Source organism: Aplosporella prunicola, assembly GCF_010093885.1.
Source record: "Aplosporella prunicola CBS 121167 unplaced genomic scaffold K452scaffold_18, whole genome shotgun sequence".
Taxonomy (NCBI): domain Eukaryota; kingdom Fungi; phylum Ascomycota; class Dothideomycetes; order Botryosphaeriales; family Aplosporellaceae; genus Aplosporella; species Aplosporella prunicola.
The window spans coordinates 805,347-827,687 of NW_022983546.1; the positions used below are offsets into that span (position 1 = coordinate 805,347).

At 47.8% G+C, this 22,341-nt stretch overlaps 9 protein-coding genes and 1 pseudogene across 10 annotated transcripts; 4 read left to right on the forward strand and 6 right to left on the reverse strand.

The window, feature by feature from the left end:
* Positions 1 to 526: 526 nt before the first annotated feature.
* K452DRAFT_360278 (uncharacterized protein) lies at positions 527 to 1,330 on the reverse strand (the record flags this gene model as incomplete). Its single annotated transcript, XM_033546329.1, has 1 exon — positions 527 to 1,330. The coding sequence occupies one exon, from the start codon at positions 1,328 to 1,330 to the stop codon at positions 527 to 529; it is 804 nt and encodes a 267-aa protein (XP_033395807.1).
* Positions 1,331 to 1,418: 88 nt separating this feature from the next.
* Positions 1,419 to 1,658, reverse strand: K452DRAFT_289491 (uncharacterized protein; the record flags this gene model as incomplete). The annotated part of the gene is made up of 1 exon (XM_033540833.1): positions 1,419 to 1,658. One exon carries the CDS (start codon positions 1,653 to 1,655, stop codon positions 1,500 to 1,502), a length of 156 nt encoding a protein of 51 aa, XP_033395808.1. The 3' UTR covers positions 1,419 to 1,499.
* An 852-nt stretch (positions 1,659 to 2,510) lies between these two features.
* Positions 2,511 to 3,467, forward strand: K452DRAFT_289492 (uncharacterized protein). The gene has a single exon (XM_033540834.1). It carries the CDS (start codon positions 2,699 to 2,701, stop codon positions 3,269 to 3,271), a length of 573 nt encoding a protein of 190 aa, XP_033395809.1. The 5' UTR covers positions 2,511 to 2,698; the 3' UTR covers positions 3,272 to 3,467.
* Positions 3,468 to 3,601: 134 nt separating this feature from the next.
* K452DRAFT_320151 (uncharacterized protein) lies at positions 3,602 to 4,862 on the forward strand (the record flags this gene model as incomplete). Its single annotated transcript, XM_033544294.1, has 2 exons — positions 3,602 to 3,739; positions 3,786 to 4,862. 2 exons carry the CDS (start codon positions 3,602 to 3,604, stop codon positions 4,572 to 4,574), a joined length of 927 nt encoding a protein of 308 aa, XP_033395810.1. The 3' UTR covers positions 4,575 to 4,862.
* A 409-nt stretch (positions 4,863 to 5,271) lies between these two features.
* On the forward strand, positions 5,272 to 6,544 carry K452DRAFT_60798 (uncharacterized protein). Its single transcript, XM_033546899.1, has 2 exons — positions 5,272 to 5,767; positions 5,812 to 6,544. Exons 1-2 carry the CDS (start codon positions 5,455 to 5,457, stop codon positions 6,504 to 6,506), a joined length of 1,008 nt encoding a protein of 335 aa, XP_033395811.1. The 5' UTR covers positions 5,272 to 5,454; the 3' UTR covers positions 6,507 to 6,544.
* K452DRAFT_289493 (uncharacterized protein) lies at positions 6,121 to 7,587 on the reverse strand (the record flags this gene model as incomplete). Its single annotated transcript, XM_033540835.1, has 1 exon — positions 6,121 to 7,587. The coding sequence occupies one exon, from the start codon at positions 7,582 to 7,584 to the stop codon at positions 6,583 to 6,585; it is 1,002 nt and encodes a 333-aa protein (XP_033395812.1). The 3' UTR covers positions 6,121 to 6,582.
* A 213-nt stretch (positions 7,588 to 7,800) lies between these two features.
* Positions 7,801 to 8,944, forward strand: K452DRAFT_289494 (uncharacterized protein). Its single transcript, XM_033540836.1, has 3 exons — positions 7,801 to 8,198; positions 8,256 to 8,465; positions 8,516 to 8,944. The coding sequence occupies exons 1-3, from the start codon at positions 8,105 to 8,107 to the stop codon at positions 8,896 to 8,898; spliced, it is 687 nt and encodes a 228-aa protein (XP_033395813.1). The 5' UTR covers positions 7,801 to 8,104; the 3' UTR covers positions 8,899 to 8,944.
* A 1,982-nt stretch (positions 8,945 to 10,926) lies between these two features.
* On the reverse strand, positions 10,927 to 12,349 carry K452DRAFT_336096 (annotated as a pseudogene; the record flags this gene model as incomplete). The annotated part of the gene is made up of 1 exon: positions 10,927 to 12,349. A coding segment is annotated over one exon (1,423 nt), but the record flags the coding sequence as incomplete, so codon positions are not given.
* A 356-nt stretch (positions 12,350 to 12,705) lies between these two features.
* K452DRAFT_60822 (uncharacterized protein) lies at positions 12,706 to 13,341 on the reverse strand. Its single transcript, XM_033546900.1, has one exon. It carries the CDS (start codon positions 13,234 to 13,236, stop codon positions 12,832 to 12,834), a length of 405 nt encoding a protein of 134 aa, XP_033395814.1. The 5' UTR covers positions 13,237 to 13,341; the 3' UTR covers positions 12,706 to 12,831.
* Positions 13,342 to 13,354: 13 nt separating this feature from the next.
* On the reverse strand, positions 13,355 to 13,957 carry K452DRAFT_300042 (uncharacterized protein; the record flags this gene model as incomplete). The annotated part of the gene is made up of 2 exons (XM_033542292.1): positions 13,355 to 13,518; positions 13,567 to 13,957. The coding sequence occupies 2 exons, from the start codon at positions 13,955 to 13,957 to the stop codon at positions 13,355 to 13,357; spliced, it is 555 nt and encodes a 184-aa protein (XP_033395815.1).
* Positions 13,958 to 22,341: the final 8,384 nt, after the last annotated feature.

Genomic DNA, 22,341 nt, shown 5'->3' on the forward strand with positions numbered 1-22,341 from the left:
GGTACAAGTAGCCATTCGATGATTGGTCAGTTCACTTCCCAGCTCTGGCTGCACACGGATATTTTACTACGGTGAGTGGTCAGAAGCAAAATATCAAATCGATCCGGACTGAAATATTAACCCATGTATGCCTAACACTTTTTACAGCCCACTAAGTCTGCGCGAAGGACATGAAATCAACAGCTGCGGTTCAACCCGACAAACTCATGCACCTACGCACGACGATGATCTCAATTTGAGTCCTGCCGTACCTAAGCAGAAGCAAGCAAACGCATCGGCAGAAAGAGTACCCAGCAGCAATGTTGATCGGTGAGACAACTAGTCCATAACAGGCACGTTCAAAGATAACCTGCGTCGCACAAGTCTCACCAAGAAAAGGCTGTTTTCAGCGACATGCAAAGCCACACAAGGCCGATTGGGCACGTCTCGTTGCACCCGCTTCCGGATATGTCGCGACGCTGGAATGTGCCCCATTCAAATGATCATGACGCGCTGCGCCTCCCGGTTCGCGAACCATGCCTTGGTTTTAACCATTCCGACTCCTACCCTCTCGTACTTGCACAAGGAGCAACATCCAGTACTCAACAAATTCATCCGGTTCGTTCCACCGCTGACGAGGGTTAAATTCACCCTTGGCAAAAATTGAAAGACATTGTACCTGATCTGTCGGAAGGCAACCCTCGTCTAAAGTTGCCCAACCCAATGGTTTTCCACCCGTGTCGCAGAAAACATAAGACATTTCAACGGGTAAACCGGTCTCTCGGACTTGGTCGAGGATCTTGGCAACTCGTGGGTCAGGAGTTCCTTGGTCCTCCATGTCAGTTACACTGTCTTTCCTCGATAGCTGATACTGCAGAAGTGGGGCTTCTTTCACCAACCCTAGCACCTGCAGTATTTTTTCGTCTTCCACATCCAAGAGCCGATACATTTTCTTTGCATGGCAAATCTTTTGATATCGGATCCCATGACATGAAGGAACCTTTAAAGGATTTTCTGTCCTCTTGGCTAGTTTCAAAGGAAACCACAACAACTGATCCGCCCGCGTGTCGAGCCATATACCCTGAAGACATTTTGTGTTGTTCCTCTTTTGCAACTTATCAATAATACCTTCAAGCGCAATGAGGCGGTCCGTGGGTCGGGTCAGCTTGCGGGTGCTATAATCTTCAATCATGCGCGCCACATCACCAAAACATTCCCGGGTTTCTCGTTGGTTTATGGTGCGACAGGACCAGATCATGCACTCTTTTGTGTAAAACAGCATGCGGCGGGATAGAAGCCACTCCTGCGTCGCCAATGCACGCTCGTTCAAAGGACTCGACGCCGGCGACATGGCCTGGTAATCATATGGTACGAGGCTTGCATACACGTGGCCATCCCGTTCGCCAGCTGCGTTTCAATAAGGAAGCTCAACCGCTGACCGGGTAACAGCTTTCCGTTCGAAAAAGCAACCTTCTGTCGAGTTGGCAGCATGGCATGCGCCTATCGTTAGATGCGCCCTCTCATAGATGGTACCCATCCTGCTGGATTCCCGGAGCCAGTCCGTCTTGCAAGATGCACAGTGAATCAATCAAAATGTACCGTACATTCAGCTCTCGTACCACGGTGACGGCGTCTTGGTACGTTTTCGGAAGTTGATTCCACGGTATGGTTGACATGTGTTGACGGAGAGTTTCTGACGTTGTCATAATGGGTTGTTTTCCGGGTTCACCCCAGCAATGGCTAAGCGTGATGTATCGACCACGCATGCCGTTCAGATGTACGTTTTGAGACCCATCACATATGTCAAGACGGGTTCCTCGGACTCATCAAGCATGCGTCTCGACAACGTGGACCTACAACTGGCATGATTCTTGACGCACGCATCCAACCATGTCAAAAGCCTCTGGACAATTCGATGAAGGCAAAGAAGGACCGTCAGCGGTCACCGCTGACGGCTGCGGCGCTGCCTGAGATGTTCAGCAGGAAAGTTACAATACCATCGTTTGCATAAAGACGGATCCCTTGGGTTGTTGAGACATAAGCCGCGATGGCCGTGCTCTTCAACCCGGGACCATTAAGGGGACGTTCGTAAGGGACTCGATGAATGCGGTGGTTTTTGAGTTATGTTTCCAGCTGAAGGTAGATGGGGGCGTTTGCCAGGAGGCCGTGCAAGGTTGGATGAGGGCACAAAAATGACAGGCCGAGCATCATCGAGATGCTTCATGAAACCAAAGGGCGATCTATCGACGGGTTGCGTTATTGAAATGGCGCTGCAAGCATCGCACAGGGCCATCGAAGCAGAAGGCTGACGACCCCGCGGGGAAAGGATTGTGCGTGAGTTTTTCGCGCGACACGATTCCACCCGCCTTCTAGCGCCGTCAGGGGAGTGGGCACCTGCAAGCGACGGATCGGCCGCAAGCGTCGCGAACCAGAGTAGCGGGCAGTCATAGGGGCGCGACCCTTTAGCCATTTCGGCTGTCGGGAGTCATGCCACGCTCCCCTCGCAATTCGCCACAGGGCTGAATCTGGCCGCAGCGCGCGCTCATCTCGAGCTCCTGGCAAACGACGCCATGGCGCAAACCCGCGCCGCTGGTTCGTTGCCCTTTAACTGCCCGTCGCACGCTAGACGACTCTGTCTTTACTTGTACCCAACGTTCGCCCATGCTCGACTTCCGAGGCTCCCTCGACTCTCTCTGACTTTTCTGACTTTTCCACCACCATGTTCGAAGGCTTCTCATTCGGCGCTGCTTCGCGCCACCCCTCTTCACTCGACACCTCCGACGACGACTATACCCATCTCTCGCCAACTTCCTCTCCTCCGCCTCATCTCCTACCCGAATACCACAACATGTCCATCTCCGAACTCTCCAGGCGCTTCAGCGCTCAGCGCATAGAACCCGAATACTTGGACCCTTATGCTCCTCAGGATCAACCAGACTGGCTTTCCTCCATGCCGACTTCACCGACATCATCACCCAGCGGTCGCTCTTCTCCTCATCAATCGATACGAGATCGCAGACAAGCCCACACTCAATGGCAATGCGAAGCGGTAAACATTCGCGATCTGGCTTCGTTGGTAGAACAAATGGTCGAATCCGGCGATCAGTGCTCGCTCAGGTCAAAGAGCACATCGTCCAGTTCCTCCGAATCGGGCGAGGATGAGGATGGCCTTCAAGGCTCCAAAACACCATCTCTCAAATACCGGAGATCTGGCGACTTGTCACGAAACGCGGCGGTATCCAAAGACATTCGTTTCCGCAGGAGGCCACGCAAGGCGTACAGCCACAAATAATTGATTACACAGATGGGAATGGCGTTTTGTTGGCAGTTAAGAAGGATACATGATACCCCAGCGCTGGACCGCGCTTTACCATTCTCAAAGCTTTATAATACTACGGGTTAGGCTGGGTCCAGATGAATGGTTTATCAAAGACCGCCGACTGCACGGCTTATATAGATTATAAGAAATAATGCTTATTTGTATCGGATCGACGTGCCCGGGTAGATCGTGTAGTCATGGTGGAGCAGATTGTCGGATGAATGACGGAGCACAGCAGCTCACGTGACACGGCTGATAGTTTGATGAGCGTGGAGACTTGACAACGCTCCAGCACATCCCGCCATGTCGGCCTTGCGCGCCGCTGTCACCAAGGGCGTCCACTTGCGCATCTTTCCGCGACCGGCCAGCTTGAGTGAGAGTCGCGAGGTTCTGCGCGTGTTGCAGCAGTTCGGCGAGGTCTCCACCTTTAAGAGTTTAAAGGTATGAGCAGCCTTCACACCACCGCTCGTATCTCACCATCTCGCAGTTTGATCCCTACACGCGCGCTCCCAATGTCTGCATGGCCATTTACGAAAGCGCCGACTCGGCTGCCAAACTGCTCAAGGCGTCCCCGCTTCGTTTCGCCATTGAGCACGTCGTTCCGGAAACCCACGATGACGCCGAAGAACCCGCGGACCTGACACAACCTTTGAGTTCACTGGCACCAGGTCAGGTTGAGCCTGCGCAATCAATGGAAGATGCCGAGTTTCAAGAAAACAACGAGCCGAGCAAGGCAGGAGCGGAAGAGATGATTCGGCCTTCTCAACTACTGTTTGGTACAATTGAATCGTTTGGAAAACCTCAGGGCGAATTGCAGCAGGAAGATGCGCATGCGCTTGCAGAGAACTATGCGGCAGTCTTGGAGAAGGCAGCTAAAGAGTCGATTGAACCGGAACCACAAGCCGCGGCTGATGCGCAACCCGATACTGCAAAGCCCCAGCCTAGACATGCGCGCGAGTTCCATCTCACTGCCGATGTCCTGGAGATGAATCACCGCGACTACATCGAACGGACTTGGTGGTATTGGCCATATAGGACCAGGACACGCTCGTTTGCTTATGGAGATCTTTACGCAAGGGGCGTTCCTGATGGGATAGCGGATATTCATACGGACAAGCCACAACAACCTTGGAGAATTGTCCAGAGGTTCCGCAACGAAATCGCTGCGCGCCCGAAACTTGGGGAAATTGGAGAAATGGACGTGGATGAGGAGGATATTGATGAAGTGATAAGTCGAGAGGAGTTGCATCATAAGGACGAACGCTCTAAACGGTGATTCGTCTCAAATCACACTCGATGTCCACTGCACCGGCATGGCTTCCAGCAATGTTGCGGTCGGATATCCGGCAACGCACTTTGCCACTTCATTCAGCTCAATCCTTGTTGGACCGCACGTACAAACAGTAAGACTGAACAATCTGGTTGTTCCTCAGCTGACCACAGCTGAGATGTAAGTATACCCCTGCATTTGTAGACTCATCAATCAATCTTGGCATTTCTCATGCCAAGGCCTTTCTTTTTCCATTGACAGTTCATGTGAAGTCATCTCGCGTTAGACAATCACATTTTCTTTGCTCGTAGAGTGCTTTGTATGTGCCAAGGCTGTCCGCAACCGGCAGTGAACAAAGACTTCTCATCGCAAGACGATTGCGGCCAGCTTGAAAGAATCACGAACAGCTTTTATGGAGCTCTGCCCCAGAGTCGCAATGCCCGCAGACATTATCGAACTTACATTCTTCACAATCATACGCATAACCAGTAAAATGCCTATGCCACCACCTGGATCTGGCCGTGGAAAGAGAAAGAGCGCTAGACGCGACCAACAGGACGATGAAGACGAGCCGAGAACACTGACCTGGGAGGTTGGCCCTGAAGGGTACACGGTGAGGGACCCACATACTCCTCCGCATACAAATAGATATTCCACGTCGTCACCCGAAACGCCGAAACAGAAGCACGTGCGGATCCAGACTGAAGATGACTACGCGCCGCCATTGTCACAGCGTGTGTACGAGAGACCGAAAGGCGAGAAAGGGTTCCACATCGCGACCCCGCCCGATTACCTCCTCACGCATGCACACTTTGGCTCTTGCATCGACCAGCTGATCGGCGGCTACAAGGACAAAGTCGAAGGATGGGAGGCAGGCTTGGTCCCGATGTTCGCGAATGACTACTTCAATTTCGAGATTCCGCAGGCGGAGAAGAAAACTATCATACCCACGCTACGGAAGCATCTGTCCCGCGAGGCGGCGGCGATTGTCGGGTTTATCGCCGACGGAGGCCCGAAGGGAAAGAAAGGGTGGGAGGAGTTGTTTTTCGAGCCGGAGTTGAGGCGGGGCCTTGTGATTGCGATCATCGGGTTCGTGCTGCAGGAGCATGTGTTTGGGAGTCTGTGTTTCGGGGCCACCGAAGAGCAGATTGCCGAACTGCATGAGGATGAGATTGAGCAGCGGGATGATGAGCATGATGGTGAGTGGATGCACGATGTTTAAGAATCCTACTGACAACAACAGGCTTCAGCCGTACAGCCGAACGCGCAAAGAAAATCAGGCAGTTCATCGAGGCATCGGAGCGCAAGACGGGCAGGGATAGCTTGGAAGTCCGCACCTACACGCTAAACTTCCGCTCTGAGAGCGTGACGCTAGCGTGGCAGATTTACGCGCTGCTGTGGCCGATCCTGGCCCTCTCAACCACATACCGCAATCTCCCTGTGCCAGAAGCCTTTCGCCGCACCAGCGTTGGGTCGGTAGAGGACGATGAAGGCTTGTCCGATGAAGCCGAGGTGCAATACGACATCTTCTCTCACTTGTACAAGATTGTGACGCTGGCGGCACGGATGCACTTGCGCATGCGCCTGGATGGAGACACGATTTATCACTGCGGTGGGGTGTACAAGGATCAGTTATACACACCTCAGACGATGATTGCGTTTAATGAGAAGACGATGAATCGTACGAAGGAGTATGCCGAGGAGAAAGACCAGGAGCAGCTGGACGAGGAGTTTAAGCTCAAGGCTGTGCGGGTAGTTTGTTGGGGTGTGTGGAGTGCGTATAAGAAAGGCGGGTGGATGGAGGATGAGAAGGATATGGGGATTCGGGAGTTTCAGGTGGCAAAAAGTTTGGTGGTGTTGAGGTGGACTCAGGGGGAGGAAAATCCTTCAAAGTATGTGCCATTTTCGGCTGTGTGGGGTAAGGGGAAGAAAGTCTAGGTACAGACTGGAGTTGGTGATGGGTTGGGTTTTGGCTTTGTTTTGTTTGTCTACATGCTCTAATATCATCTGCTTTCTAAATGTTTGCCGCTCTATGCATGATCCCCGTATCCAGTCCCTTTGAAAGTACATACAACGCGGAAAGGTACGGCGTTGACACGCTCTTTTCCTTTGCGAGCCTAACCGCATTCCCAACAATTGCCTCAACTTCCATGGGCCTCTCTCCCTTCACATCCGCCAACATGCTAAACTCGATGCCCTTGGTTCCAATGCGTCCTTTTGCACGGTCGAGTTGCTGCTCCGCATCCTTTACAGTAACATCAACATAGCCCAGTGCCTGCGCCACGGCGACAACCTCGAGCATAGCGTCCCAGATGAACTCGATCGACTGCGGAGATGCGTCCATGAACTGCACGTCGCTCTGATGCGCAAGTGCACACGTGGGGTTCCACGTCGCGTTGACGATCATCTTGCGCCAGCGACGGACCTGGACGTCAGGGTAGCAGGTGACTGTGGCGCCACCGGCAGCAACCAGCTCAGCGAGGCGCTTCAACGCTGTTACAGCGGGCATAGCGCTGTCTAGCGGCTCGGCTGGATAGGTTCCGATTTCGAGGCCGTCGAGGGCGCCCATCGTGACGAGACCTGGCGCCGTTTGCGTGGCGGGAACGTAGGTCACGGCGGAGATGATGGAGTTTGCGGGGAAGGCGGTTGCGTACTCTTCCTCTATGGCGATGCCATTTTGGATGAGGAGAATGGCGGTGGACTTGCCAACGGCGGGAGCGATGACGCTGGCGGTGCTGGGGGTGGCATTTGGGAAGGCCTTGCTGCTCACGATGATGTAGTCGAAGTCTTGACCTTGTTCTTGAGCGTACGTGGCCGCATCTTCGACGCTTTTGACTACGTGAGGGCGCACGGTTAGGTTTTGTCCGAAGATGGCGCTGTTGATTGTGAAGCCATTGGTTGCGACGACGTCGTAGTTCGAGCGGCAGATGCAGATTACAGAACAGCCTGCTCGGTCGAGGATGTAGGCATATACGGAGCCGATGCTACCGGTGCCGAAGATAAGAACGCGGGTCATGGTGAGAGTGGTTGTCGGAGAGGCATCGTGAGAGCGAGGTATGAGTCGTGGTGGGGCGAGATCGGATGCAGATGAACAAGCGTCTGGTGACAATCTTCTGGTCACAAAGCCCTTCTACCGGTCTCGGAATTCGTCCATCAGGCCTAGCATTTGTCCAGTTCAAAATAGACCATACATTACCCCCAAACTCCTGCGTCGCGGTCAAGGCTGCCGGCAGATTACCCGGCGATCCTGAATTTTCTTTGAACGTCACCTCATCATCTACACCACCCCACAAACAAGCTCTTTCCCCCTCTGATCTCAGGAGCAGTATGCATGATATGTACAAAGGCCCTTTATGGCCCCATTTGGCCGCAAACGACTTCCATCTTGTCAACTTGATGAAAGACTTATAACCCATGACATCTAGACAAAGAGCAACCATGGCCTTTTACCATCCTTCAGATATATACAGCTTGGATCCATACCTCTGCCTCTCCGTATCCAGTTCAAGACAGACTCAAACCAAGTGCTACTCACGATGGCTCCACTCACCGGACAGGAGTTGTACAAGAGACATGAAAGAAAAAAGATAAAGGACAACCCAGATGACACCAGACATCGGTTGAACGCAGGTTTGTATCTCTTCGCACATACCTATGCGAGCTTCTAGCTAATATACGCAACATCAGACGAATTGGACACACGTTTGAACGGCGATTACAACACACTCGACTCTACAGAGCGGCGCGCCTGGGTGGTGAGAGCGGAAGAACTAGCCGCACTGCCCGATGACTTTCACCATCAGATAATAACCGCCGAGGACATATACTGCAACAATGAAGAAGTTCGCAAAATCCGCAGAAAGGCCATGAAACGGAAGAGAGAGGTTAAATCGACAGGTTCTCTTCCAAACCCGATGCTATAGAGGTTTGTCTGACTCGTTTATTAGATGAAATTCACAGAAGATTGAAGCGTCGATGGACCCGACTCAATCCTAATCAGAGAGACAATTTCCTGGATGAAGAAATCGTCATCAACGAAGCTAGAAGACTCATTCGGAGGCGCATACGTGGCGACCCTGTTGTTAAGAAAAAAGCGTATGAATACACCCATGAACCCGTAATGGAAATGCAAATCGCGAGAGAAATGGGTACTAGGTTTACTGAACTCGAAAAATATCAATGGAAATGCCATAAAATCATCGGAGAGGGCGGAAATGGAAGAGCAATGTTGTTCCGCAAAGCAGATGATAACAACAACACGCTCAAGGTAAGTGTATTGAAAAGGATCATTACCGGCATGCTAACTGTCAGGACAGCTTGTCGTGGCTAAAAGAGACAAGCACGGAGATGGAATGAAGGCAGAGATGGACATACACAAAAGAACGATGGACCACTCAAACTACGGCTACCCTATCAGCCCGCACATTGTAAAAAGCATTGGAATGAGTTATGGACAACATACCGAGGAACAACCCAGAGAAAAAAAGGATACTCTATATTTGGAATACTATCCTCACGGCGATCTTTCGGATATGTTCGCGAGGTACCATTCCGAATCGTCGAAAAAAAAGTACGTTGACCTATGATCAAGCCAAATTGGTAGTAACATTGATACCAGGTTCATACTCCCCGAGCCTTTCTGCTGGTACCTCTTGCATTCGTTTGCAAAAGCCGTTGTTTATCTTGAAGATGGCGGGCTACCATCCAAATGGAGACCGTTGGCCCACATTGATTTCAAACCTGGAAACGTCTTTCTCGGACCGCCATCCGTCGGTAAGGGTGCAATGTGGTGGCACCGCCAATATCCCACACCTGTTGTAGGAGACTTGGGAGGTGTGATTACATACCCTATCGTGCCCGATGACAAGCCATATGACAATAAAGAAATGAGAGATTGTTTGGCATATCTAAGAATCCCCGGACCAAATCGTGGCTACAGCACAAATGGCTACTTGCCTTTTGTAAGTTTCCACACGCCTCACAATTTCGACATTTTTATTAACACTCTCTCTTCCGTAGGAACACCTTAAACCCAGGTATCAAAATGCTACGAACGCTGCACGCAAAGCCGGAGATCCGGACATGCCCACATTTGATCCGAACAAGCGCGGGAAACCCCCATTGCATGTAGATCAGTGGCTCCGGATTCACACGACGGTATGGCAGATCGGGATGACATTATACACTGGCATGTCACTATACAAGACGCACCCAGATCAATTGTACAGTGATCATGGAGAATACTCCCGCGCATTGCCATACAAAGATTGGCGCGACACGTATCCCACGCGCGAGCCGTCACGGTTTTTGGCTGATGCCATGGACAATGAAGTGTGGGACCCGAGGCACTCACTGTGCCCCAGGTATAGCGACCACCTGATCCAGCTGGTGTATCAGTGTCTGAATCCGGATGCTCGGAAGAGGCCGACACCCAAGGAGCTCTACAAAGAGACCAGTGAAGTGATGAAGGACATTGAGGCCATGTGTCCGGAGGAGAATGGCTTAAGGCCTCGCGACGTCTTGGTTTATCCGAACAAATATCCGATAAGAAAACGAGTTGTCAGGGACGATACCCCGTCGCCGCCGCCTAAACTGCCGCAGAAGCCTGGAAGGTGAGTCGCCTCCGAGTGGTGTATACAATCAGTCAACACCTAATAAAATGTATAGGAACAAGAGACAACCAGCACCCATGCCACATATTCCACCAGGGAACCACGACGTTCGTGAGTATGACCCTGATAATCTTCCGGATTATCAGACGGGCATGACTTAGCCGCATCTTTAAAGCTGCTACGACTCAGATGCACCTTAAGCTAACTTTGTCCTAGCGCCCTAGTACTATGGTTTTGCCGAATAGACGGTTAGCCATACTAAGATGTCGAACGGTGGGATTATGTAGAAGACGGGTTAATACTTTGATAAGTTATGTGGGTTTTCTATAACTAGTGTATTAGTTAATACTACCGTACTTGTCATGCTTTTCATAGGTCCTACTTCTAATTAATTTATTAATTAGATATGCTAATATTAACACGTTGCTAGTGAAATAGAACGCTCGTTATATAGTAGTAGTAAAGGATAGATAGACCGCGTATACGATAGAGACTAGAAGAAAGTATTTATAATTTAGACGTAGGCTAATTAATTAATTTCGGGTTACGTTTATAACAATAGGGGTAAAGGTAATATACTTAGCATAGAACAAAATATCCATTGCTTACATTTTACTATCCTTTGCGCCAAACTCCGTCTATAACGAAATCTAAAGAAAGACTTACATGATAAAAAGTCAAGGGAACCTAAGGATAGAGAGATAGCGACATTAAGGAAAACTTGAAGCAGCCAACTGACAACAAACCTACCTCTTCCAGAACTTCATCTTAGAATGGTTCTGCCTCACCGGTGGTACCGTCGTCGGACTGACAGGGTTCTCATACTCATCATCATCATTGAATTGCATGGTGCGCCCCATGTCAAAAACGTTATAAGGGGTCGCACCCTCGATCCACGCAGGGTTCGTAACGGGATGTTTATTGTACCAATCCATGCGGCGTTCTGTCACGGGAATCCGCTCGTCGAAGACCTCAAGATAGGGCCAATGTTCCGCGTCATAGTAGTGCAGTTCGCCGACGGCCCATAGCATATACTTCATATCAGATACGGAACGGTCGTTGCCTTGCTTGTCCTTCACCTCGATGATGCTGCGCGCGTCCGTGATCCTCTGCACCAGCACCTGCCGATCAGGGTCCGCGGCACGAGCCCTGAGGGCCTCATCACGCTCTTGAGAAATAAGGCTGTTAGGGTTCGAATATCCTCCGACTAGTGTCGGATGCTGTCCATTGTTGTAGCCAAATTCAGGATCATCATTGAACGGGCCTTGGTCACTGGGGCTGCGGAACGGACGATACCAAACACGAGGGTTGCCTTGAACGACATTGCCTGCTATCTCCCTCAGAGTGTGGTTATTACCGTTAGGCCCGCCGTGTTTCGGCTCAGCTGACCCGTCGGGAACGGCCGGGTTTGCACTGACGCGAGCGACGTTGACATGGTAGACGTCGTGGAACCTAGCGTTTAGATTCATTAGCTTAGCCAGCGACGGGATGTCCTTTGCAAAGGTCTTGGATTGAAGAGGGGTGTGTTTCACACCCGATAAGCCGGATTGGGCCATGTCCTCAATCATGTCATCGATGTCGTTTGAAAGGGCGCGGATAGTGTGTTCATTCTTCTTCTGCAGATCCTGTTCCGAGCGCTTTACCCAGCGACCCTGGCCGCGACCAGGGGGCGGGGAATTGCGTTGCTTAGAAGGACCAGAAATGGAAACACCGGGCTCCTGGAAGTTAATCTTGGTAGGAGCAGCCTCAGACAGCTTCGCTTGCTTCGACAAAGCCCGACGAATGTGAGGAGGAAGATCAGTCATCGTAGCATCCTCGCCAAACTGCTTCCCGTAGTAGCCAGGCAGTGCGCAACCAACTCGATTGGAGTTGGTCCTGCCTGGTATAAGCTTGTTAGCCTCCGTGTAGCTTCCACTTAACGGCGGGGGTGGCGGATACCGATCCGTCTTTGCAAAGTCGGCCAACGGACCTGATACCGTCGATTCGTACTCCCACATGGAATCTGTGTCCATGGGAATTTCGCCCGAATGGTTGTTACTGTTGCTTGACACGAGGAAACTGTCACTCATCAAAACCAGACTTGCTATTATTGGAGAAGTGATTGATGTTTCGTTGCAAGTCAGCTCTCGGCTTGTTGCTGTGAGTTCTTCACTGTTCGATGGCGATGATTGTAGGCGGTTTGTGATACTTTATACTTCCCGTGGACGCAGTATGTCAGGCAATGTTGGCAAACAATGCCGTGAAATTGGCTGCGAACAATGGAATTGTGGGAAACCAAGAGAAGACAATGTAGACAAACAATGCAATGTGGATCGGTTGGAGATGGTATTGTCTGTAATGACAACAAAGCAAGAGATGTAGATGGCAATATGAAAGCTTGACAGATGGATTGCCAAAGGCATCGGGAGAATGGAGTAGTGTCACTGAACTTGAAGGTTATTGTTGAGAAAATGTCAAGGGTGGGGTTGACAGAGCGAAGTGAAAATGTAAGCGGAATCGCAAAGGTGCAGCGAAAGGTCTCATGGCGAAAGATATAAAGGGCACTTTTCGATTTTGGTGGTGTGGGGATGAGAAGTATACCTTGCAACCACCCGGCTATTTTCCATCACACATCCCCAATCTTGCAAAACCGGATCAAACTCATACCACATCTAGCAGTCCAGCTGTCCCAATTGTAGATTATCTAGGGATTTGCGCTTGAATGCATTGACATGGCACAATCGAGAACTGCATTGCTGCCTCTTTACCGTAGTTTGTCGTCGATGGAAATGACATTGGTGGGTCTGCATTCGCCGGCGACGGCTTACCTTTGGACATTGTGCTCGCTGTGTCCGATACAGATAACCATCCTCCCTGTCACTTGTGATCGCGACGTCCGACCCAAGAATGGTGTAGCGCTGGAAGTTGACGTGTGCTGGCCTTGACGAAAGACGAAGTACATCAACAGGCGGCGAGATAATGATGAAGAACCGAAGCTGGCGCAGAGGTTCGGGCAGCGGATCACCTCCCCGAAGTAGAGACCAGAGCAGATTGCAAGAGCACCAGCTCCGCTCCATGTCTCCAGAATGACAGCGAGAACTTCGGGCAAGCTGAGCACGAAGAGGCTCCGATGAGCTCGCGCAGACTCTTGATCCATTCGCCAGCAGCGAGACCAGCTACGCTCTTAGACCCCCATCATTGTTCATGCCTAAAAGTCCATATGCCTCGCAGGCGGGCCACGTTGGTAACGGGGGACAGCAGGTCCAGATCCAAGGCGAAGGCTTGCCATGCGACAGACGGCGGCGAGATGGCACTGTTACGACGCGAGCGACAGCATGAAGACGACATGCGAAAGCGAACTAGGAAATGTGAGCGAGAGCGACTTCATTACAGAACGGCTGACCAACCTTGGTCGCTCCATCTCATGTCCCAGCAGCAGCCAAGATCATTTAAGGCCTGCGAAGGTTGTAGCGATGGCGACGGAGGGTGAATGGGAAGCTCGCGAAGACCAAAGTAGGCGTTGTTGGCAATGCTGAAGTAGCAGCAGTGGATAGGAATCTGGTAGCAGAGGCGTGTCGGGCGAGCAGATGCCGCAAATGTACAAGGAAAGGCGCGTAGGACCGTAAAGACATAACAGACGCGATGAAGGTGATTTGCTTGCGATGTTGTTTCGAGCTCAATCGCGCGGTTCCACGCGATCGCGGAACGGCCCGTACGATCCACCCGGAGAAGACCCGCTTGAACTTCATTCAACAACCACGAAGAGTATCGGGCTAGAGAAAAGACGACCAAGAACATGTTTGCATTAATCATACCAAATTATTCCAAGACACCATCACTTAATCATCCTTCTTCTCATCAACAACCTCCCCAGACACCGAACAGTCTTTCGACGCAGCAGATTTCCTTGCATCAGTCGGCTCTTCGCAAACCAAATCGCGTTGACGCTCTCGCGTCGCGTCCGCTAAGTTTGTAGCGGTTAGCAGTTTGCTAGCGCCTATAGAGCGGAGGCCATACGAATAAACCAGATATTTATCTAGGCATTTTAATAATCTATATATGTTGCACCGATTAGGCGTTGCATACAATTAGTCGTCTAAACACGTGTTTTAGACGTCTATTCGCACCGAATAGGCGCGCATAAGTGTTGCGTGCATATTCCACTGTTTTAGTCGTCTATTTCGGTGTTGTGGGCCGAAGTGGGGTGATATCTCGCCTCAAGACTGACTTAACCCCCTGAAGCGATCCTTGTCCCCATCATATAAATGTATTAACACCGACCCGCGCCTGCAGCGGTGCGTAGGCCCGCCTGTTTATGAGGCCTGGTTCAACTGTGAAAAAGCAAAAGACTAAACACGCGTTTATGCATCGTAGGAGGCTATTTTTCGCCTATAAAACGGGCTTGAGAATGTACTAGTAGGTTAGTAAGCTTCAACGAATTCTTCAGTTGACTAAGCACTTATCTACTTTAATTAAATCATGTCTTCTCTATCCCCCGCTAACCCTACGCGCGCTGCTAAGCGCCCTACTACTACTAAGTATACTCCCGCCCGTGCTGCTGCTAAGAATAAGGCTGATTGATTAATTGATTGATTGATTGAGTTGAGTTAAGTTAAGTTGTATTTATTTACCCTAACCTATCGCCCTGAGCGATATGTAGGCTACGACTATTTAAAGAGTTTTGCTACTAGTCTATATGTGATTTGTTAATCTGGGAGGAAAAAGGAAGGTAAAGGGAGCGGATAGTAGGGTAGGAGGGGGTAGTAGTGTAGAGGTTCTATACTATAGGATTGTCTCTATTCTTAAACCGTTGTAAGTCTTATATAAAGTTAAGTATAGCCTAAAGCTATAATGCTATTATTCTCTAATTATTATCTTTACTCTAGGTAGCTGCGGTATTACTTAGTAGCTTTCCGCCGAGTAAGGCTGATAGGCTATTCTTTTCTAATCTACTATCTTAGAGTATCTTCTATTAGCTTTCTTAAAGTAGAGAGTATTTAAGGAGAACGTAGGAAACTAATTCGACTTCTCTGTATTTATATTATTCGTTATTAATCCGACCTATTTGTGTACGGTATTGGTTAAGCTAGTAGTAGCCGGTTCGTAGCTAGGTAAGGAGGCTAGCCTAGCTCCGTAGGAGCTTACCGTATAGATACCGGGTATAAGGGCCTGGCGGTACTATATTAATACTTCGAAGGTATTATCCTTTATCCGATTTCTCCTATTCGGCTACCTAGGTTATATATATTACGTCCTTAACTGCTTAGAACTAAAGTAATATTAGTAGCTTAAAGCTATATTCTCTAAGGCGTATAGTCATAGCTTTAGCTAGTTTATCTACTTCTTCGTTCCCTTTAATCCTACTATAGCTAAGAACCTATTAAAGAGAGAAACTAATCTAATAGTTATCTCTAATATACCGGGCTATTTCTATAATAGATCGGACTATTCCTTAGCCTAATCGCCGCTTACGTAGGTTCGCTAGTACTTATAGGGCTACCTTAGAATCGCTATAGATTATATAGGACGTTAGATTTAGGTTATCGTCTTCAAGGTTTTACTCTACCGCTAGTTCTATACCGGTGTTAATAGTAATTAGCTCGGCCGCTATAATGCTATAGAACTTACTAGAGCCGATTCCTTTCTATACTTATCTATAGATACTTTACTCTCTCCTAAGGATTACTATAGCTGCTCCGAGTTATCCTTTTACTTTAGATATATCTATAAAGATTCGGGTAGCCTAATTTAGTAGTAGTTCTTTTTTAAAGGCCTCTAAAGTTTCGGTTTTAGGTAACTATAGGTGAATACTCTTAAGCGGCGTTGGTTTCTATAGTAGAAGAGGGTAGGTATCGATTATTTTAGTATCTTCTACCTAGTTTAGGTTTTATAGCTTGAGAGTTACGTTAAGGGGGCTAAGGAAACTAGCTACTAGGTTAAGCTTTAGGGGTACTTTATTAATAAGAGCTCTATATAGGTGCGAAGCTAGAAGCGTTCTAAGGTTAGAGATAATCCTCTCTGCTCGTGCCTAGAGACGTAGCTTTGTTAGTAGAAGAAAGTTCTTGTAGTCTAGTGTTTAGGTAGATACGGTTTAGAAGGCTAAGATAGCCTTGGTTATTGCTATCCTTTAAACCCTAGAGAGTACTCCTATTTGCTATTTATATCTCTTTAGGGAATGCTAGACCGTTAAGGCGTAGTCTAATTAGGGAATAATATATGCTTAATAGAGCTAGCGTATTTATTTTAGTTGAAGGTGCTTTAGTCTGCTAATAGCTAGGTAGGTCTTAGTTACTCGTATAACTACTCTCTAGACGTAGGCTCTCTACCGGAGCTGCTAATCGAAGACGACTCCTAAGAGCTTTACTTCTCGTCTTAGTTCGATTATATAATTGCCTATGACTATTGCTTCTGGATGAGTTAAGTCTAAGCTTCTTGTAAAGTGAATAAGCTCTATCTTATTAGCTTTAAAGCTTGATCCGGTTTTTTCTGCCTAGCGTTATATTCTTAGGATATCTTTTCTCTATAGTACTGTAAGGTTCTTGCTTATAGACCGGCTTATCTGCTATCGGTAGTAATTATTAATGTAGGTAGATGCTCCTCTAGTAAAATCTACTGGTTGGTCTACTAGGTCGGCGTTGTAGAAGGCGAATAAGACTAGAGAGAGTAGGGATCCTTAAGGGAGACTAGGGTAATCTAGAGCTGTAGCTAGTTTAGTATAGCTTTCGAACGATATTGAGGCTATTCTATTCTCTATAAAACTCCTAATCTGGTGCCTTGCTTTAGTTAGTATCCTTTTCTTAGCTAGGTAGTAGTCTAGTGTATCTTTATTAACTGCGTTAAAGGTACCTTTGTGTAACGAGGCCTCTTTAGCCTAGGCGTTAGAATTGCCTAGCGGGTGAATAGGTTCGAAGGGTTTACCTTAAAGGATAAGGAGTGTAGGAAGTTGAGAGATAAGTTACGTGAAGAATCGGGGTAGGCGTGTTACTATTAAACTATAAGTATAGATTAATACTTTGAGTTAACTATGAAGATTCTATCTACTGCTTAGAGAGCGTGGTCTAAATATATGTAGGAGATGCTAATAATCTAGATTATGTCTTTAGATTATAATATTGGATTAGGTATATAGATTAGTTCTAATCTATTGGTTAGTGCGTAGGGGATTATTCTAAGTTATATAACTTTTTTATGCTACTTTTCTAACGACCGGTTTCTCTTAACTTGATAACTAACTTTCCTTCGTTAGAGCGGACGTGATAAGTTCCTTGCCCTTAATCGCTCTGTAGCTTTATTGTCGGCTTGCTACTTTTGTTCTTGTGGATAATAATCCCCTATAGGCTTCTTAGGGTTATGGTCTTGGTTTCCTTGCGGCTTTACCTAGTACGTATCTGCTAGTGCCCTGCGGGACGCGGGCCCTTGTAGTTACTAAGCCCTTAAGGTCTCTAGGCCCGTATAGGCCTTCTTTCTATAAGGTCTTCTCGACCCTGCGGGTTGATTTCCCTTGTAGTCTATAATACTATCTCCCTCCTTAAGGATCTTCGGCCCGAAGATTTTCCTTTAGTTATATATCTAGGAGTTCGTGTCGTTTCTTTATTCTTTTCTTTTTATAAGTCTTTCTACTATGGCCGGTGAGAAGCGTAAGCGTAACGACTAGAGGGCTAAGCGTAAGTCTCTAGCTTCTAAGATTAATCTTCTTGGGGATACGATGCCTGTTCCTTGTACGGAATATATATTGTGGAACGTTCGTTATAAGGGAAGCGATCGTAAGGTCGTTTATAAGATAGATTTAGGTTATAAGCGCTGCGGTGAATGTACGCGTCGAGGCCTGATAGGTTGTGATAGTAGTGGTCTAGAGGATTCTAATTATAGGTTTCTTTTTCCCTTCTTTGTGTAGCGTTAACTTGTCTTAGTTGCCCGGCTACGGCATGTCCTGGATAAGATGGAGTCTAAGGAGTAAATAGTGCTAGATTTGTTGTAGAAGAATATGAGCCGTCTTTAGCGCGTTTGTAAGTAGCGTGATTTACTAAAGCGTCGCGGTAATCTAATGATTTCTAAGAAGGCGAAGACGGTCGAGGATCTAGAGGAGATTAAGTATCTTAAGGCTGCGTGTGGGGTTGGGGATGCCGTTAACCCTGAGGATAAGGGTGGTAATCGGTATGTAAAGCGTTTGCGTAGCGAATCCTTAGCTGATACCTCTATAGGTCCTGCGGGTGTAGGTTCTCCTAGGGCTGGTTCTGCTGCGCCTTCTAAGATGTTAGAGCTGGTAGATTTCGCGCGGATGCCTGTCTTCTGGGAGGTTAATCTGTTTCCTAGCGAATTTAACGTGTCGGCTTTAGGCGATCTAGATTTCGGCGGTGGAATTCTCTAATAAGCTCTTAATATCTGTCGTAGTTCTTAGGTAGTTCCTAGGTATTATCCTAATTTCCTTTCTATTTTAAGAGATAGCGGAATTGACCGTTAACGTATCTGCTGTCTAGGACTTTCTTAACTATCTATTCTTAGTTTTCGTCGGCGTTAGGGTTTTCCGGTATTATTTCTTCTGTCTGCTATACTACGGTAGCGTTTTTAGGTGCCGATTCTAGTAGCGCGATATAGAAGACTGGGTGGATTTTTATTATATCCGGTAGTTTAAGATGATAATTAACTTTTCTAATTTGTTCGTTAACTTCGAACGGTCCCGTTTTCTTAAAGTCTAATTTGTTATTAGGCCGTTTTATCCGGATATTTTTTCTAAGGAGGTATACTTTATCCCTCTTCTTAAAGGTCGGTGCCTCCTAGTACCGCCTATTATAGTATTTTAATATTAGAAATCCGTTATATTCTATATCGAGGCTTAACTATCGGTATAGTTCTTTTAGCTAGTCTGCTTTTAGGATTCCTTTCTAGGCGAGGGATTAGCTTAGTTGCGGCTTATTATAGGCCGTTGGTTCGTATCCGTAATTAGTATAAAACGGCGATTCCTAGGTAGTAGCTGCTTTAGCGCTGTTGTACGCGAATTAGGTAAGAGGTAAGAGTTCTACCTAGTTATCTTGTGCGTAATTAATATAGTAGCGTAGGTACTATTCTAGGGTCTAGTTTATTCGTTCTATTTATCCGTCTGTTTACGGATATACTATTGTAGATATCTTATATTTCGAACTAAGTATTACGGACTATAAGGGAAACTAACCCGTAGGGTCGAGAAAACCTTATAGGAAGAAGGCCTATACGGGCCTAGAGACCTTAAGGGCTTAGTAACTACAAGGGCCCGCGTCCCGTAGGGTACTAGTAGATACGTACTAGGCAAAGCCGTAAAGGAACTAAGGCCACAACCCTAAGAAGCCTACAGGGGATTATCGTCTATAAGGGCAAAAGTAGCAGGCCGACAATAGACTCACAGAGCGATTAAGGACAAGGAACTTATCGCGTCCGCTCTAACGAAGGGAAGTTAGTTATCAAGCTACAGGAAACCGGTCGTCAGAAAAGTAGCACGAAAAGTCACATAACCTAGGACGATCCCTACGCACAGGCCAATAGATCAGAACTAATCTATATACCTAATCTAATATCATAATCTAAAGACATAATCTAGATTATTAGCATCTCCTATATATATATAGACCACGCTCTCTAGCAGTAGATAGGACCTTCGTAGTCAACTTAAAGTATCAATCTATACTTATAGTTTAATAGTAACACGCCTACACCCGATCCTTTACGTAACTTATCTCTCAACTTCCTACACTTCTTATCCTTCAAGGTAAACCCTTCGAACCTACTCACCCGCTAGGCAATTCCAACGCCTAGGCTAAAGAGGCCTCGTTACACTTTAACCACCATCCTTATAAGAAGGAAGGAAGACTCAAGACCGAAGTCAAGATCAATCAGTAAAGTATCACCCCGTCCTATCTAACTTAGACAGGATAAGATATCAACAGTCGACATAAACGACGGCAGCAGTATCCCCCAGGAGCAACAGCAGCAGGGGAACCCTACGACCCTAGACGATATCTTTACCATAATACAAGGCATACAGGGACAAATAGCCAACCTCCAGTCACAACTAAACAATCAGATACAGGAGAATACACGCCTTCGAGCCCGCATCAACCAAGGGCAAGTTCCACAGACGGGTCCGCCAGCGCAGGAAAACACAGCCCCAGCAGCCCCACCACAGGAAGCTTAATCGATTCAACCTGCGGCCGCACCCACCGCTACATCACTCCTAGCTATACCAGCTACATCCTATACCAAGGTTCCAAAGCCTAATCTCTACTATAGAGACCGGCACAAGACCCAGAACTTCCTTACTCAATTAGATAACTACCTCCACTTCTCGCGCGGACAATTCGCCGACGACGAAGAAAAAGTCCTATACGCCAGTACTTACCTACGCGGCGCAGCGGAAAAATAGTTCCGTCTAATAAAAAGAGAACGTCAGGAAAAACAGCAATAGAAATAGACCGATCGAACCCAGGAAGTCTTTAACGACTACCGAACTTTCGTTAAGTACCTTAAAGAGGCTTTTACGGACATCGACGAAACCCGCAAGGCCATAAGAACGCTTCAAACCCTAAAACAGAAGAAGTTAGTATTAGATTACACTATAGACTTCTAAAACGCGGCATACGTAGCCGGACATCACACCGACTATACGCTTAGGACGTTCTACGCCTAAGGATTAAAGGACGAAATTCAGGAAGCAATAACCTACCACGAGGAACCCGATAATCTTACGGAAATAATTTAACTCGCTACCATATTAGACCGCCGCCGCTTACAGCGCGGCTAGGATAAGCAAGCCAATACATCTCGATCTATAAGGCTAAGACACACCTAAGAAGGAGGTAACGCCATAGAATTAGACAGCTCATCCCGGGACAACAAGGATAAAGGCAAAAAAGGAAAGAACAACCGCAAAGCCCACAGCAAGTAGACCGATCAATAAAAGGAAAGGTTCAACAAGAACCTCTATATCTACTATAGTAACAAATAGGAACCCGGGCACAGCTACCCGCAGAATCCGCGAAACAAGAATAAAGGGAAAGAAGCCGCTACCACCAATCGAACTACGTTAGTAGCAGCCCGAAAAGAACCTAAGCATAGAACGCTTAGTTAGACTACATGTTACGACGATAATTACCGGATCTATTAAAGTAAGAAACTAGTTACAGGATAGTTCCTACGCAAGCCTAAGAAGCAAACGGCTAAAAAAGTCCGTAAAGCAAACAAGTAGGGAACCCCCACTAAGGAAGAACTCTAAAGGATTATAGAAGAATTCCCGGAAGACGATTTACTAGTCAACAGCGACAACGGCGAACTCTACGAAGATACGCCGGGCTTAAGCGACTAAGGATCTAAAAAGGGATAGTTAAAAAACTAGACGGCCCTATACAGCAATACACGGGACCCTTACAGGGGCCGGAGTCTAGGTCCCTAAACTAGGTAATCAGAACAGCGAACGGAACCATACCTACCGGAACGAACCTTTAGAAACACCTTATAATTATCGCTAAAATCAATAGGAAAAGCGCTAGGATTATAATAGACAGCGGAGCAAGCGGTAACTTTATTAGTCCCGCTTTCGTCATCAAAAATCGCCTACTACACTAAGCTAAGGACGAACCCTACGCGCTTAACACAGTTAACGGAACACCCTCTATATACGGAAAAGGATAGGTACGAATTAAAACCAACCAATCAACCCTTATGTAAGAGTTGGCCGACGGGCAATTACTAGGTTACTAGGAAACGTAGGTTGGACGCAGTTAGTTCGCACCAGGGTCACACTTAAATTGGTGTACAAACTATTTCCTGCCCCAGCGCCTATTGCTCCTGTTGCACCCCAACGGCGCCTACCCTATTTGGCTGTCCTTTTTACCAAATTCGACAGCCAAATTAGGCAATATCGGCGCCTGCCGTGGGCGGGCGTCGATCTGGCCAAAATGGCCGCCAATTTGGTGTTGATGTTGCAAATACATGAGGCATCACGCCACCCACTGACTCGACCCCTGAACGACCCCTGTTCAACACCAAATCAGCTATCATCACCGAGCCGCATCTGCAGCAGCGCCTGCAGTAGCAGCAGTCCCTCCTGCGTCGGTATGGAGGCCCGCTGGTTATATAATATACTATGCCTGGTAGTGCTTCGCAAAAGCAAAAGTCTGAACACGCGTTGATGTATTGTAGAGGCCTGTTTTTCG